This window comes from Notothenia rossii, assembly GCF_949606895.1.
Source record: "Notothenia rossii genome assembly, chromosome: 1".
NCBI classification, from domain to species: domain Eukaryota; kingdom Metazoa; phylum Chordata; class Actinopteri; order Perciformes; family Nototheniidae; genus Notothenia; species Notothenia rossii.
The window spans coordinates 22,562,034-22,579,589 of NC_136912.1; the positions used below are offsets into that span (position 1 = coordinate 22,562,034).

The 17,556-nt window shown below is 40.6% G+C and overlaps 1 protein-coding gene across 2 annotated transcripts in view; it reads left to right on the top strand.

The window, feature by feature from the left end:
- Positions 1–15,700, top strand: part of klhl5 (kelch-like family member 5) — a 34,446-nt gene extending 18,746 nt beyond the window's left edge. For both annotated transcript variants that reach the window (XM_079647936.1, XM_079647935.1), the window contains exons 3-13: positions 667–803; positions 1,579–1,775; positions 3,074–3,286; positions 6,531–6,717; positions 7,248–7,472; positions 8,202–8,277; positions 8,639–8,725; positions 9,853–9,927; positions 10,526–10,663; positions 11,741–11,912; positions 13,282–15,700. In XM_079647936.1, the coding sequence (XP_079504062.1) occupies positions 667–803; positions 1,579–1,775; positions 3,074–3,286; positions 6,531–6,717; positions 7,248–7,472; positions 8,202–8,277; positions 8,639–8,725; positions 9,853–9,927; positions 10,526–10,663; positions 11,741–11,912; positions 13,282–13,338 (1,564 nt within the window). In that variant the 3' untranslated portion in view covers positions 13,339–15,700. The remainder of the gene's footprint in view (positions 1–666; positions 804–1,578; positions 1,776–3,073; positions 3,287–6,530; positions 6,718–7,247; positions 7,473–8,201; positions 8,278–8,638; positions 8,726–9,852; positions 9,928–10,525; positions 10,664–11,740; positions 11,913–13,281) is intronic.
- The last annotated feature ends 1,856 nt before the right edge of the window (positions 15,701–17,556 follow it).

The window sequence follows — 17,556 nt, forward strand, 5'->3', positions numbered from 1 at the left end:
ATTCTATGGAATGCTCTTAACATCCCGATAGCAATGAATACATTAAATGCTTTGACAATAAATAAATACATAAAACAATTTCATCTGTGGAAGCCGTGGCGCTGGGCTAAAGTAACTGGATGGCCTACCTGCCTGTTAGCCTTCCATCTGTGCACAAACTTATCTCGTGCCCTCATTGGTCATGTGCGCGTTTGTGTGTGTTGTATTTTCAAATTCTAGCACACTCGAGCTGGTTTCTCCAAAATGACCTACCCCACCTTTAACTAACAAACAAACATTTAACTTCCTTTAACACCCTTTATGTTTTTTACTTTATAATTCAGACCTATGCAGTTAAAAGAAATAGCAGTCAGATAATGAAACAGAAAACATCTTTGATCACCTCCTAAACAGCTAGCTAGATCTCTGTTTAATCATCTGGAGAGAACTGCATTTGAATGATACTGATGCCTTTAATGTGACTTCCATGTGTTAACTAAACTACTGTGTGATATGTTGACAGAACGATAATCTGATGTGTTGTCAAGCTGTGTCGTTTCCATGCATCTCTGTTCTGAGTCTTCCCCTGTCAGTCCACCCTCTTCCTGTCAGTGAGGTCAGAGTCGTCAGTTCCTCCATCACAGCTGTCCGTCTCTTTGACTGATGCCTGACTCTCTCCACTCACAGGCTGGTCCTCTCATCCGTGTCCGACTACTTTGCCGCCATGTTCACCAGTGATGTGAGGGAGGCCAAGCAGGACGAGGTGAAGATGGAAGGAGTGGACCCTGATGCATTGTGGGCCCTGGTGCAGTATGCATACACAGGTATACAGGCTTACTGATCGCCTTTTTTGTGAAAAATATCAGTAGAGTAGTACTTTCAAGCAAACGGCACATACCATTAAGATTAAGGATATTATTTTTGAATCTTTTTAGAAAATTAAATAATTCTTTTTTGATCTATTTTCAAAATAAGCATCTTCAGTGCTTCTGACAGGGTTGAAACTGGAGACCAACCAACATATTGTTCACATCAACCTTACAATAACTTTGATTTGGTCAAAGTAACTGAGTAATACAGACATTGAATGGAGCTCCATGTACTGTACTGTAGCATCCCATGTGCCATGCATTTGTTAGCCACAACTTGGGTCAGGATAATCCCATCGGTAACAGACTATACAAAACCACTCCAGCTAATGTTCTCTCCAACATAAGATGTGACATGGGAGAGAACCCTGGATAGTTTTTATCAACTGAAAGTAACACACTTGTACAGAATACAGGGGGCAGTAAAACACTTTTCTCATTTTAGAAAGGAATAATTGGCCATTAATTGAACACTAATGGCCAATTCAAGTAAAAATACAATCTTATAGGCTATCCATGGTCATCTTTGGCCACCATCATGTTTTCAATGATAAATTAATGGACTTAGTATGGTCCTATTGCTATGTAACATTAAGGACTTTAATATCCAGTTGCTTTAGTTGATGGCAGTCTGACTCTTGATCTCAAAACCTTTTAAATAACAAACACTTGGATATAAATGTCTTTTTGTTGTCTGTAACTGTCTTACATGTCCTCGCTCTGTTTTCAGGCCGTCTGGAGTTGAGGGAGGACACCATTGAGTCCCTGCTGTCAGCCTCCTGCCTGCTGCAGCTGTCCTCTGTGGTTCAGGCCTGCTGTTCGTTCCTCATGAAGCAGCTCCATCCCTCCAACTGTCTGGGTATCCGCTCCTACGCTGACGCTCAGGGCTGCAACGACCTTCAGAGGGCCGCTCACTCCTACACCATGGTGGGTTTACGGCCAGGCTACATCCCCGCGATTGTAGAGGCACCTTAAGAAAATGAATAAAAAGCGTGTTTTGGAAAATGTGGTTCTGTCCATGATGATACAGTTTTCCTCCATCAGAGTTTGGTCATTTTCCAGTCTTTGTGTGACATTGAAAATGGGTTTCTCATTCACAACGCACGACATACCATTATCGCCACAATGGCAATTTTTTTAGCACAGGGTTGCTATGGTGACTGTGAAATAGCTCCTCCATTTACTTGGTTATTATTTTTCTATCGTTGTTCTCTCCTGTCTTAACAAGCCTCTCCTTTACCCTGCCTGCCTCTGCGTGTCTGCATCTGTCAGTGTTACTCTCTTTCTTCCTTTTTTCTCTTGTGGTAATTATTTAGAGAGGTGACTTTATCTAGGTGTCTGCCTTCGTCTATAATTCACTCTCACACACACAGACTCATTAATACACAGCTCACGGGATTATTACTGCCATTATGAAAGAGCCATACATAAAGTATACAGAGAAGGCTAGACCGTTTTTCTTCCCCCTTTTTTGATTCTTGTAGGTTCTGATTCCCTCAAAATGATTTAATAGATGTATTAAAAAAACACAAATGAGAATAGGAAACTATACAGTACAATACAAACTACTGTCGTCACCTTCCTTATGTGAGGCTGACAAAAATACTTAGCATAATGTTGGTAAACTGGGGATATATTTGTACTCCCGGTGATCGTGTCTGCCTCATCTTAATTTGCTCGTTGATAAAGAACAACAAATACTTGTGGATTATTTGATCAGTTACATTTTCAGATTGTCAGAAAATGTAACTTCATTTTTTTTTTTTTTTTATTAATAATTTAAGACATCTTCTGGTTTCAGCTTCTTCATTCTGATGGTTATCTTCTGTGTTTATCGAGTTACTTTATCTATGTGTTTAACCATTTTAAACCAAACAATAAATTGGTTAAATTAGGAAATTAGGAGTCCATAATTAAAATTACTTTTGCAGCTCGACTCTCAATTTCTAAAGAATCATGACATCCTTTGCTCAACCAAGCCCTTTTTTCCGCAGCTTTCCACCCTTCTTCCTCTGACCTTTCTCAAGCCCTCATTTCCTTCCTATTTGCCTCTCTCTCTTCTTGCCCTTTGATCCCTTCTCCACTCATATCTTCCTTTTTTTTCTCCATCTCTCATCTCCTTTTTTCATCTGCAATTCATTATTAATTCATCCTTCCTATTTTAAAATGAATCTGACTCTTTACTTCTCTTCTCTCTACACCTTTTTTATCTCTCTGTTCACCAGGAAAACTTTTTAGAGGTGGTAGGAGGCCAGGAGTTCCTTTTGCTCCCATTGGACGAGATGGAGAGGTTGCTCACCTGTGAGGACGTAAATGTGCCAGACGAGGAAACCGTGGTAACCTCTTTGCTAACATGGGTTAGTCACGACACCACCACACGAGAGAGCCACCTTCCTTCTCTGTTGGCACACATCCGACTGCCGCTGCTGCAGCCACAGGTGAGAGCTTTGTTGAATATTCTGATGTTGTAATTGACCCACTTTAAGCAGATATAACCAATAATGATATAATAATAATGTGACAAACGACAGCGCAAATCAATGTGAAAGGGGTCGCTATAATATCGTTATATATAATCTGTAACTGCTGGCTGTTTAGATAAGTTTGCCATATCAACTTGAAGGTGGATGAAGATGTGTCATTTGTAAATGTCAACTAGTTCCCCTTGTCACCAAGAAGCAAACTGATTATTGCAGGTTTAATAACCACGCGACATGATATGCTGTTGAACTTAAAACCAAGTCAACAATAACTACAAATGATAGCAGAAACACTGAGATGTTCTGCATTTTTTTGAGAAAAAGACTGCAATATGTATGTCCTGTCATGGCCAATAAGCAATCTGTTCCAAAGCTTAGTATCACCACCAATTGGTTTATCGCTTAGTGAGACTACCAATAATAATAGTAATGTTGTAGTCTTCCCCAATCTGCTGCTCTTTTCCCATAGCTCTCTGCTTCCCACTTGTATTCTATACTCCTGACTCCATTTTGTCTTTTTGTCTCAAGCCTCATTTGTCAATTAGAGGGACTATAATCATTATGCTAACTGTAGATCACAACCATAACTCTGTCACTTGAGCCGGTGTGTGTTTTGTTTGTGTATTTAAGTGTGTGCATGCATTCTTTTATCTCTCCTTTCTCCTCTGGTAATGTGGAGAGGGGAGGCAGAACCGCAGTTACATACACAAAAACACACACACCCACACACATGCATGTGTTTTGGACCTTAATTAAGTGGGATGCCTCTCTTAACTGCAGCTAAATTATTTGTTCTCTTGACCTCATTCATGACTCATTTTTCCTACTAAAGAAACCATAGAGATAAAACTCCCCCTGCGCCCTCCTCCCCTTCCCTCCTCTGTGTGTGCGGCCATACATCTTCCAGGTTTGCACTTGTTGGGTATAAAGTATGAACATCTCAGATATACGACTTTGCCCTGGTCAGCTGGAATCACAAGCAGCTGTAACATGTAATCAGGCGAGAAGACGGATGGCGCCGGTGGAGAGGTAGAGCAGTAAAGAAGCACCAGAGCAGAGAGCAAAAGCAAGACAGACAAAGAGCTGAGGGAGGATTCAGCCTTTAACAGTATATCCCCCACCAGCACTACCATGCTAAATTGATAAATGAATTAACATTCAGCAACCTAATGATCAGCAACAAACAAATATAGCGACGTATAAACCTCACACAGACAGTTGATCAATATTCATCAACCAATTAGTCAGCTCTCTATCTCGGCCGCTGTGTGATTTCTCATTAAGAGGATGTCAATGTGCCAAATAAATACCCTTTAATCCCTTCTCTCCTTAACCACTGCAACACACTGACACACACACACACACACACACACACACACACACACACACACATACTCTCTAATCTTCTCTGAGGAGCATCTGTCAGCCATAAATCGGACAGTGTGCACCGAACATATTGACAGGGCAGTAAGTGTTTGTGGGTGTCTTCATCAAGGAGACTACTTCAACCTCTTTCTCGGTGAATCAGTTTCTCTTAAAAATAGAAGCAAATGGTTGTAGTAACCATTTGAGAAACAGCCCAAACACCAAAAGGGTTAATACATATGTTGAAGGCTTTTTTGACTATTTGACCGCAGCCTGAGTATTGTAAGGGACATAAGAGAGTATTAAAGCATAACAACAATCTACACACCCTTAGGGTGGGAGTATGGGAGTGTGTGTGTTTGTTTGTCATGTGGTCAAAGCCCATGCTGCAACGCAGAGGAATACTTGCTCGCTTCACACTGGGAGGTAAAGAGAGGAGAAGGTCGCATGCCTGCAGGATTCAGTCTTATCTCGCCCTCCACATTCAGGCCTTCACAGCGTGATGGAGAAATAGCACAGGAGAGGACAAACACGTTTTTCTATCTCTGTCCTTCTTATACACACACACACACACACACACGCACACGCACACGCACACGCACACACACACACAAATGAGTGTCGAAATAGGGTTCACCCTAATTTGTGCCTCAGTGATTGTGTGCAATGGAAGCGAGGATTCACCCTGCCGTGTAAGCTGCTTAACCATTTACCATGCTTGCTTTACTCTCTCCATGTCTCGCTGAGAAAATTGATTTTATATTCAGTGACCAAATTTAATTATCTGCACTATTTATTTATTTGTAGTGGTAAAAGCACCGAAAAAAAGAGTGTGTAAAGCAACCTTCAGAGGATATAATGCAGGTTCCTTCAGCTAAATCTTAAAAACAGATTGATTATATTCTGGTCAACAAACGTTATTCTGTGTAATTATTAAAATAAGATTATAAGATTAACATTTGATTATTGGTGAAGTTGTCATTTTAAACGAGGTCTGTATTTTGTGATATTATTGTGTTATTTTGTTTGTTTGTTAGTACATTTTTTATTATAAATTTCAACAAAATATCAAAGGTCTGTTATTATACTTCTCTCATATTGAATCTCAGCAGCCATGTCTGAACATAGCCACTTCTGTTCACGCAACACATTCGGGTATACACACTTCTAATGATGTTTAATAAAAAATCTGGCTCATCTTGAACCTCTACTGCTTTCCATCTGTCAACACACACATACGCAAACACACACACACACACACACATACACACACACACACACACACACACACACACACACACACACACACACACACACACACACACACACTCCTATCTAAATGTAAATCATGTGATTCTTGCCTGCAGGGAAAACTTGCTTCACACCCTGCCTCTCTCACAGGCAGATTTCCTGTGGATGTATTTTAAAGAACAGACTGGTGAAATTAAGTGCTTCATGCTGCCACCCCTGGGGGAGGGGGGGGGTGTATTAGTGTTGGGGCGGGGGGGGGTTAGAGGGTATCGACTAGAGAGCTGCTGAGATGTTGAGGAGAGATTAGTTCTCTAGTGTTTCAGAGGATTAGTCTGCGCAAGTGTCCGTTTGTGTGTGTGTGCGCGAGCGAGTGTGTGTTTGTGCACTAATGGCTTCTGGTCTGATCTAATCTCTCAATCAATGAGGGAACAGCTTTCTTTCGACCCTCAGACCCCCACAATCAGGGATAACATTGTAACCCGCACATGCAGTACACAAATACCCTGCATTTGTTTGACTGTTTGTTAATAGCAGTTGTCACATGTCCCTGTGTGTCTTGATTCTTCTTCTTTTTGTGTGTGTGTAGTTCTTGGCAGACCTGGAGTCCAACCCTCTGCTGCGGGACAGCATGGAGTGCCAGCGGCTGCTGATGGAGGGGATGAAGTATCACCTCTTGCCTCAGCGGCAGCCCCTGCTGCAGAGCCCCCGTACCCGACCCCGCAAAGCCACTGTGGGGGCCATGTTCGCTGTGGGGGGCATGGACGCCACAAAAGGTACAAACAGTCCCTTTGATGTTACCTCACACCTCCATATATTTCATTTATATAGTATATTATAATTGAAATGATAAAAATCCTAATAATGATATCATCTTTATTCATAGTGTTCAGGTTTTTGGTTCCGGCACCAGAACATGCTCTTTTTGTTGAATGTAGGACATGTGTGTGTGGGATATAAAGGACACATTTGTTTTTTTTATTGTTGTATTTTTTAGTTTGAAAGATTTTTTTATGTTTTATTTTTATTCTGTTGATTTTTTTGTAGAAGGTCATTAAAAAAAATTGTGTGTGAATGGAAGAAAAAAAAGTTTATCTTATCCTATTGTAAGCAAGGGCAATGTTATAAAAAAAGGTAGACAGTAGAAAGACAATATATGCTCAAATATAATAGGTGGAAAAACAGCCCATTAAAATAAGACGGACCATACACCTAATGCTCTTTGTAGGTTGCAGCCTTGGTGCGCAATAATGCTCATCAAGGCCAGCTTTTTATATTCTACATGTTACTTTGTTGTTTTGTCCAGGGGCTACCAGTATCGAGCAGTACTGTCTGCGTCAGGACACGTGGAGGCAGGTGGCCATCATGAGTGGACGGAGGCTGCAGTTTGGTGTAGCGGTCCTTGACGGCCGTCTCTACGTGGTGGGGGGGCGAGACGGACTCAAGACCCTCAACACTGTGGAGTGCTACAACCCGCACAACAAAGCCTGGAGCGTCATGCCTCCCATGTCCACACACAGGCATGGCCTAGGTGAGAAGCTTGTTTCAATAGAAATGTATTATACACTCAGTGGACACTTTATTTATTACAAACGTCCTGAGATGATGTCTACTTCAATGATTGTGGTCAGTTTTTGTGTTTTTTCACAGTCATTGAGGTGTAAATCCAATGATATATATTTAGCATTAAAGTCATGGTGTAGAATAGATGTTGTACTGGTCTGTATTATAATATTCTGCCTCCCTCATACAGTATATGTAAATTGAAAGGACAAATAATTAGCATGTAACAGCACTTCACACCTTAAATACAAATGCAATATACCATACATTTTAAGACAATATCAGTGAACATCAAACATTTCTTTGATTGATCTTTGGTTCTTTGATAGATGTTATGGGAGGGATGTTGTATTGGATGGTATTACATGTTAAGTGCTTCATAAGTTGGCAGAGGATTGTTCCTACATAACAAAGCATTACAAAAGTTGAAGGAGTGCAATGGTGGTGCTTTATTCTTTTTTATAAATGTGAGCATGTGTGTGAATGGAGATTCTAGCACACATCTGGTACCACAGATGTTCTGGGAGATAAATCCTTTGAGTGTGGAGGTGTCAACATGCTGCTAACTCTGCATGCTTATGTCCACACAGCTCACCCTCTCGTCCTAAACGCATATGGTTTCATGTGCTTGTTCAAGCTGATAGTGTCTTGGTAGGTTGCCCTGATTAAATCATGCACATGTGCTTTTGAATCACAGGTGTAGCCGTCCTAGAGGGGCCCATGTATGCAGTAGGAGGACATGATGGCTGGAGCTACCTCAGCACAGTGGAAAGGTAAGAGGATACTTCACACAGCTGTTTTACTTTGTGTTATTTTCTGCTTAAAGGTTTAGTCTGAGATTCTAATCCAATTTACTTTTATATTGATCAAAATTCTCGTCATGGTCTGCTAACTGTCCATTCAAAAACAAATCTGGTCTTCACAAACGCTCTTTAAATAAGAAATAAATAGGGTGTACTGTATGTGCTGAAATGACTCCTATTGGAGTTTTTGAATGAATCTTTAAATGTCCATTTAGCTGCCTGTCTTTCTTTGTGTGTGCAGCAGACAGGATACCATTGAAAGAATGTCCGTTTAGCCATGTTTGTTTTTATTATGTGCAGGACTAAGAACTTTTCACCTCTCTTTTACCAGGTGGGACCCCCAAGCTCGCCAGTGGAGCTTTGTTGCAAGTATGGCTACACCCAGAAGCACAGTGGGAGTAGCTGTACTCAATGGAAAGTAAGGAAATTCACTCACTATTGCTTTACATTTCTACATCTATCAAAGTTACATAGTACACATGCACTGTAACATTGAACATGCGTTTAGATCTTTGTTTAGGACATCCATTGTTTTTGGATTCAGTATGGACTTGGATAAATCAATCCAAATTAATACATTTACTTTTTTAGTAGAAATGTAAAAAAAAAGTACTTACTACAGATATATATACTGCATCAACCTACCTCATTATAGTAAATAGCCAATGTATGCCCAAAAAAAGAGTCAAGTAATTAGCAACATGTAGTGCTTGAGCCCAAAGGAGAACATCTGTCAATGGCCTGAAACCAAATCGTTTTGGTTCTCTGGAGTAGGAAGAATTTGACTTCATGGGAAAACATACCTAGAGCTTCACACACTCTGCTTGTTTGGAAAATTGGGGTTACAAAGATCAAGTTATCTGCAGTGCTTTGCTGACACAATGGCAATACTCAATTACACACCCACAGTCCCTATTGAACCAATGCACCTAATAATCGTGGGATTTAATACGTAAAAGAGTTTTTTTGCAATATCGCAGCGCTGTTTTATTATTCAGTGCCTCTTAGAAAACTGGGGAGAAAGGCTTTTAAGATGCTAATTAATACAGAAATAACTGTTTTGTGCTAAGCATGCCCGGCAGAAGTGTGTGTGAGTATGTGTTGTGACTTCTCTGGGCTCTTTGCCTGATGGAGCTCATTCCGTGCTTGACTGGCTCTGATGCTGTCTTTCTTCGCTCTGCCAACTCCCCATCAATGAATGTGTGTACATACAGTTCACACACACACACACACACACACACACACACACACACACACACACACACACACACACACACACCCACACCACTGACCGAGGGACTGCTCTGGGTTGTGAAACCACCAAGAGTTTTAGCTGATTGATTTCTCTCACCTCACTGTATCCCCAAATACTAAGAAACACTCATTTAAATACACCCTTGCCCTATCTGTTTCGATGTCACCAAATTGAAAAGGGACTTCCAGAGTCCTGAAATGTGCAGGGTGTTTGGTAAGGCAGGTGTTTTGTGTTATCTCTGTGTGTGTGTGTCCAGAGGGATAACACTGTCTCCTGTCTTGCCTCCTCAGGCTGTACGCAGTCGGAGGTCGTGACGGCTCATCCTGCCTGCGATCAGTGGAATGTTTCGATCCCCACACCAACAGGTCAGAGACACAGGACTTCATTTTGCCAGAATGAATTGCTGTCTCCTGTTTGCTGTACTTTCTAATAAAGCGCCTCTGTGTTTTTAAGGTTATTTACCCACAGATCAAAGGAGACAGCTAACCCTCTCAGGATGTTAGAATAAACCGCATTCAAACAACTTCTGTTCAGTACATTCATTAGGTTCTTCACAAGGGCTCAGACAAGGTTGTTATTGGTCCCCTGAACATAGAGTTGTTCTTTATTTTAGAGCACATTTTGGAAGATTTTGAGTTTGCACATTTTCAAGGTGTTAATTATTGGAACAGTTTTAAGGCAAGGCCAAAGGGGAAACTAATTTAGAGGAATATTTGTATTTCATTTTACATTTTTGAGAATAAAGCCTGGAAGTTACTTAGTGTCAGATATTACAGTTTATTTTTCCATTTTGAGAATAAAGTTGAAACAAAAACAAGAATCAACTGTTCGGATAAAAATATACATTTTGAGATTAATTCTTGAAATGTAAAATAAAATAAAAATCTTCCTCCTCAATATATTGAGTTTTTCACCGTGATTATTCTCTCTTTCTCTCCTTGATGGTGACAACCTCCATTACAGGTGGAGTGCTTGTGCTCCTATGGCTAAAAGGCGTGGAGGTGTGGGCGTGGCCACGTGGCACGGCTTCCTGTATGCCATTGGGGGTCACGATGCTCCGGCCTCATCCCTCGCATCTCGGCTCAGTGACTGTGTAGAGAGGTGGGTCTATATTGTGTGTTAATCTGAAATGTTAAATTGTCAGTGCCCAATTTACTGTGTGATGTTAAAATGTACATACTACACGTTTTCAATTCTAGACATAGCGGTTATAAAAGAATAGGTGAATGCAACCAACTCTTATCCGGCTTATTTGCAAAGAGCAATATGAGAAGCTCGATACCACTGGTGTGTGGAATATTGAGAAGAACATGTTAAGCATTAAGTGCAAAAGCAGGACAGCTGCTCTGTACAAATAAAACAAATATGACGACCAAAAACAGTGAATTTGACTAATTACCACATTGGTTTTTTTAGCCGTTTGATGAGCGCATACAAAAACAGAAGACCGTTTATATTTGAAGGTAGAGTTAGGTCTAACTATTTTCTGATAAACAGATGACTTGCAACTTGCAACCTCATCACTGAATGAGATAACAATTCAGAATCACAATAGTGATTGAGTCTATTTGCAGTGTTCTGAATTGGACGTCTGGTGCAATTCTATCAAAAAAGCTAAATGCAAAGCAAACATCTGCTACTGTTGTAGATTCTAATTAAAAGTATTTAACCTGTGAAACAAGAGTTGACTTTTATTATAGTCACAGCACATCTGAGCTTCACCCTTATGGCTATCGTTCATCAAAAACGCATTTACATATCAAGACAACAGCATTTTTTGACAGCGGATCAGTTTGAAATATAGCAGGGAGTAATATTAGAGTCAGGAGCTGTTAGATGAATAGCTGCAGGCGACAGACAGACCTCCAACTTCTCAGCGAGGTTACCAAGTACTTTCAAAGACTCATGCCATGTGCAGCATCAAATCAGATCCCAGTTGCTCACAGAATGATGGAAAAAAAGCCAATTACTGCGTGACTTCATTATTAAAATTAACCTGGGGCCTGTGTTACTAAACTGTATTTGCTGTAACCACCAGTTAATACTGTGTTGCCAAATGCCCCATGAGAGAAATCTTATGGATTGCAATCGATGTACTCAAACATGAAATTGGATTGTCATCTAACTGGTGTGTTTCCCAATATGTTGAACTATCGAACACGCATGGTCTGCTTACAGGTATGACCCGCAGACAGATGTGTGGACGGCAGTTGCACCCATGAGCATCAGCAGAGACGCGGTTGGTGTTTGTCTCCTTGGCGACCGCCTCTACGCTGTGGGCGGTTATGACGGCCAGGTGTATCTCAATACTGTAGAAGCGTACGACCCTCAGACAAACGAATGGACACAGGTAACTCTCACAAACACACAAAACTGCAACATGCACATGAATGCAGTTTATATGCTTGGAGGGAAATAGTCAGTACAATTTAATAAGCTGTGTTGTTTTAAAGTACACTCATATACAGCAGATTTATATGTATCCACTTGATTGCATGTACATAGACACATGACTCTAGTTCAGTAAAAACGGGTAATAAATCCTGATGCACGTCAATAAAGTTGTTATATAAACACACACAGTTTGACCTTCCTGCAGCGCCTCTCTCATTTATCATTGTGTGTTTTCGTTGCTTTGTAAATGTGTATTTTCCTCGAGTTAATATTGTCCTTTGCCGACGCAGCTGTCAGAAAAAAGATGTTCCTATTTACACATGTATTTGTTTAAGTTGAATGATCACATATTTCAGCATCAGCATATCTCTGATCACACTACAGTTGTTACCTTATCTCCTGCATAGCCCCAGAGGGTTCTCACTCAAAGACGCTGAAAATCTGCTATTTTGGAGACAAGCACCATGCTGAGAACAAGAGGGGTGTAGAGATGGGTGGATAGAGGAAACTGACACTTTGAGATGAAGACAAACTGAGATGTGAGCGGGCATGTTGAGACCGTTAAATGTGTCCTCTGTTTACTGTCAGAATCTGAAACAAACAAGCCAGAGGATGGGTTGTCTGTCCTTTCCTGGTAGCACCACTTATCCTCCTTGCTTGAACACAAACTGTCAATCTTTTTACTTCAAAGTCAGACAACGTAGGTGGTAAATTCATGTTTTTAAACTGTCCGTCAGCTTCGACTATCGGTGTAGAGCCAGCGGCTAAAGGTCTTAACAGGACTAGACCACAATACAAATCTCAAGCCTCCCCTTGAAGCCAAAGAATAACCCTCACTTCCTGCGCCCTGCCGTGCTAAACTCTGTGTCTCCTTTGCAGAGAGTGAGGAGCTGAGGGAAGATTCACAATGCAATCCATTCCCTTCAGTTGACTAACTTACTTCAAAGATCAAGTGTTGACCTTGAAAACAACAGTGGGCAAAGCAATCTCATCTTAGATCTCATTTAGTAGTTATACTGGAGTTTCAAATCAAATCACATAATCTTTATCAGCAGTAAAGTGGGATTCATGGCTTTTTCACACCAACAAAATTGGCTTACCGAAAATAACATTATTAAAGCAGTGAGAGTGAACCAAAGGTTGCAGGCTGAAAGAAAGACATGCTGAAACTCGCTATAGAGCTCCCTAAAGATGACGGAAGCTTGGCGATGTGTTGGTTGTGTTTATCAAATAGTTGGTCCCTCCTTCCAGTAGTCGCATTGCTGAATTTCTTTTTTTTAATCAAGCTGTACCTCTGATTCTGGTTTTCTTTTCATTATTACCAGGTAGCACCTCTGTGTCTGGGAAGGGCAGGAGCATGCGTGGTGACCGTCAGACTCTGAAAACACAAACATCAACACCCTATGCTAGATAGTGCATGTGGCTCTGAGACCCTCAGTGTACCGCTACTGGTCAAGAAACCATCTGCCTGCCATCGTGCGACCAACGCCGGGAAGTTAGAGACTGATGACACACTTCGGCGGAGTCAGATTGAGCTGCCTTTCATTCATTTGAATGTTTATGTTTGGGTAAGCGTTAAATCGTGTGTCAGGTTTCTGAAAACGTTTAGGATTTGAACATCCTGATAACATATGCCACAGAAGTGAACCGCCATCGACACCCATGATGAAGAGGAATGTAGTGTTTATATGAGCATGAAGGAACACCTGTCGTCTCGCAGCTTATTTTCTTGCTTATTATTTTGTTCCTGCAGACAAGGCGGGACACACATGCACAAAAACCTACATGGTTGCTTTCAGCTTCTATTTCTGCTGACAGAAAGCTGAGAGAGACAGAGAGATATTGTCAAGAGACTGTTCGCGGGGCCTGATCCTTTTACGCTCTGGTTTCTCCTAACAATATCTGATGCCTTGCATTGATGCTATTTTAATATAGTCCCTATTATTTTATGCTGCAGTCGGTGAGTTGCTCTCCTCTGTCTTTCCGTTTCCTGCCTGCTGACAGATGAAAGAAAGACTTTTGACATAATCAGCACAAGCTTATGAAGGGCCCTGAAACTGTGACACACTTGTTTCTTTTCAGTCAAAAACATATCATAATGGTTTTTTTCTAATGTTTATGTTTACGTCTTCCTTGTTGCATCAGCTCACATCTGGAGCATACAGTATACTGTGACATCTATTTTATTGTAGCTTTTCTTACAATCTACAATGATATCATATCCGTTCTCATAGTTGAGGTCCATTTAGCACTGCTATTAGGTTTATAACCAGAGAAGTAATAATAATAATACAAGTAACTGTGGCCATTTGTTGATCCCATTTCCCACAGGGTCAGCTATCAGTATAGTGTGTGTGTGTGTGTGTGTGTGTGTGTGTGTGTGTGTGTGTGTGTGTGTGTGTGTGTGTGTGTGTGTGTGTGTGTGTGTGTGTGTGTGTGTGTGTGTGTGTGTGTGTGTGTGTGTGTGTGTGTGTGTGTGTGTGTGTGTGTGTGTGTGTGTGTGTGTGTGTGTGTGTGTGTGTGTGTGTGTGTGTGTGTGAGTGAGAGATTGCATGAACTATATATTTTCATCTCAAAATGAGAATCACCACATCCTCAATTCCCTGCTGTTTTCTCTTCCTCCCCATTTTCCCATTTCGTTGCCACACACACTACGTTTTAGTGCAGAATGGATACCCAGACAAAATGAACAACACATCATATAATGAAACCTTGATCCAGCTGGTGCCAATGTTTTTGTTTGATGTTGAGTTCAAAGCTATTATTATTATATGTGATGCTGTGGACAAAGTATAAAAGAGACAATGTGAATACTGTGAAACAACCTCATGTGTTCATATTTTTGCCCATGCTTTTGTGAACTTGCAGGTTCAATGCTGACACGTGCCACCAGCATTTTGTGATTCATACTTAATTTGTAGGCTCAACCTGCTTCTCTGGTGTGTGTGTGTGTTTGTGTGTGTGTGTGTGTGTGTGTGTGTGTGTGTGTGTGTGTGTGTGTGTGTGTGTGTGTGTGTGTGTGTGTGTGTGTGTGTGTGTGTGTGTGTGTGTGTGTGTGTGTGTGTGTGTGTGTGTGTGTGTGTGTGTGTGTGTGTGTGTGTGTGTGTGTGTGTGTGTGTGTGTGTGTGTGTGTGTGTGTGTAAGCAGCCTTCCTGTCTGAACTGATATATCTAGGGCTAATGTAGCCCCCAGGATGCACTTCACAAATACACGGACATATCACACACACACACACACACATACAATGACACACTTAACCACACAGCTGAAAGCCACGTGCCCCAGGAGCCAGTGAAGATTGAACAGCCTTCCAGATTTGCAGGCATGATATCTTAAAAGCAGAGACTGTAGGCTAGCGATTCCCCACAGCTGAGCCGATGTTTATTCAAGCCTAATGCACTGCTGCATTATTCTATTTTCTTCGCCTTCATACAGCTGCTTATTTAGAGAGTCATTCTCTTTAGATCAGAGCAGAAGAAGTGTGTCACCTCCACTGTGTAGAGGTAGTCAGAGAGTTTGATCTCAGTCAGAGGTTAAAAATAAAGACCGACATTCCAAATCATGTTATATATTCTGTGTATATTCTGTACATAAATAAATATCAAATCTGTATGTAGTCTAATTGCATTATGCTGTATATTATACAGCGCCAAATAAATCTATCATGTGTTATTGTGCGTTTCTGTTTTGTATTATGAATTGAGATGAAGCCGGGGTGTAATAAAGTGACACTGAGAAATGGTACAGTTGCTCATCTCCTCTTTTTGCACCAGAATATTACACCTTTTACTTTCCATTTCAATTATGTAATATATGCTTATGTAACATACTGTTATCAATCTTTTACACTATAAAAGTCAGGATGTGATTTGTTCCTGTTTTCTCCTGTGTAAAATAGTAATATACAAAACCTTACAATAACATCTAACTCATATTAATGTTACTGATTTCTGCAGTTTTTATCTGTCACAGATGCACTATAAATGCCATCATGGTGTAAATGTGTATGTTTATGTGTGGCTCTTATCTCTTAACAGCATCCCCATCAGAGCAGCCCTTTGCAGTTCACATTTTCTATGGTTTTTATGCTCCGAATTAATTTTCTTGGCCTGGGTGTTTAATATGAGTCCTTTCTCTTCTGTGCTGATGCTCTAACTTAGAAGCTACAGCCGGAGTCAGAGACACAGCGGCATATTGAAACGTTTTAAACAAGCCTGTAAGAAAGAGGAATGCTCACAATTTACAGATACTTTAACCCCAGGACAACAGCCAGGAGCCAGCTGATTCACTGTTATTTATCGCAGGGGAAGCTTTTAATCATAACCAGCTCTGACAAACGGCCCTCGGTGGCGCTGATAAATGAGACCAGTGACCTTGTCTTGCCACCTGAGTCCATTATGTAGGAGACAGAAAGGTCCGGACTGTCTGACTCCACATGTTTGTCATACAAGTGTTGAGGTACCCGGAAAACTATTTAGACATGCAGCTGCCTATGTGTCAGTGCTGCACACAAGTACACACATCTGCATCTACTAACTGTACTCAACTCATCGGTGAGTCAATGCAAACGTAAGCTGTGCAGCCAACTGTTGTCTAAAGCTTTATTTGAAAATCTAGTGTTGATCCGAAGTTTCCAAAAACATTGCGTCTGAATAAAGTATGTAAAACGATGAACAACATTTTTAAGAATATGGATTTTATTAAAGGAAGCAGCCATAAGACAGTCTTGTGTTTTTACAAGTCATTCAGAAGGAAGTGCTATAGCTTAATCAAGCAGCCAGAACATATCATAATGAGTGAATAGAGTGATACTGTCAGACTGTTTCTAAAAGTGTTCATTACAATCAACAGTGTTCTCACAATGTGCACAACTCTCCAACTACTCATCAGTTAGCATAGTCATCACTTTGTCTATATGTTTTTCAATGCCACTTCTTTTAAGTACTATATCATAACCTTATCAGGGATATTGAAACATATTTGGAGTACGTTTGTTAACCTTAAAGGTACAAATTGGCACATTGAATTCTTGTTTTAAGTGAAGCATGAAAGTTTGGATTCTACTGGTTCAATGTGTTGTTAAAGGTTAGATTATCCTGCAAGGAACGTCAATGGGAATCAGGCAGCCTAAATCGCAACATTAAAGTGCCTTGCAGCACTGCCAGAATCTACAGAATACTTAAGTAGGACTTTGTAATGCTTTCTCAATGTCTGTATAATTCGTTTTTCGACTTCACAACTGAATCATAAGCCTATTCTTGTGGGCTTCTTTGTACGGAATAAGGAAGAGATTAATTAACTGCAATCGATCAGAAGCTAATTTCCTCTGCAGCTGTTTGACCTCAACAGTGAATTTTTGAAAATGACATACTTTGTATGACTCATTGCAGGATTGCTTGTATTACAGTGATGTAATTGATCTTTCATTATTGGATTTAATAACAATGTAGTTCAAAAAAGGTGAATTGCAAAAGCATTGATTCACTCTTACTCGTTATCACTGGCAAAAAAATGTTTTTCACCATTTTGCTTGGAAATCATAAGTCGGCTCCCTTATGCGCATCTTAATAAGATCTAAGTCAGCATGGTGCTGTCTGCAT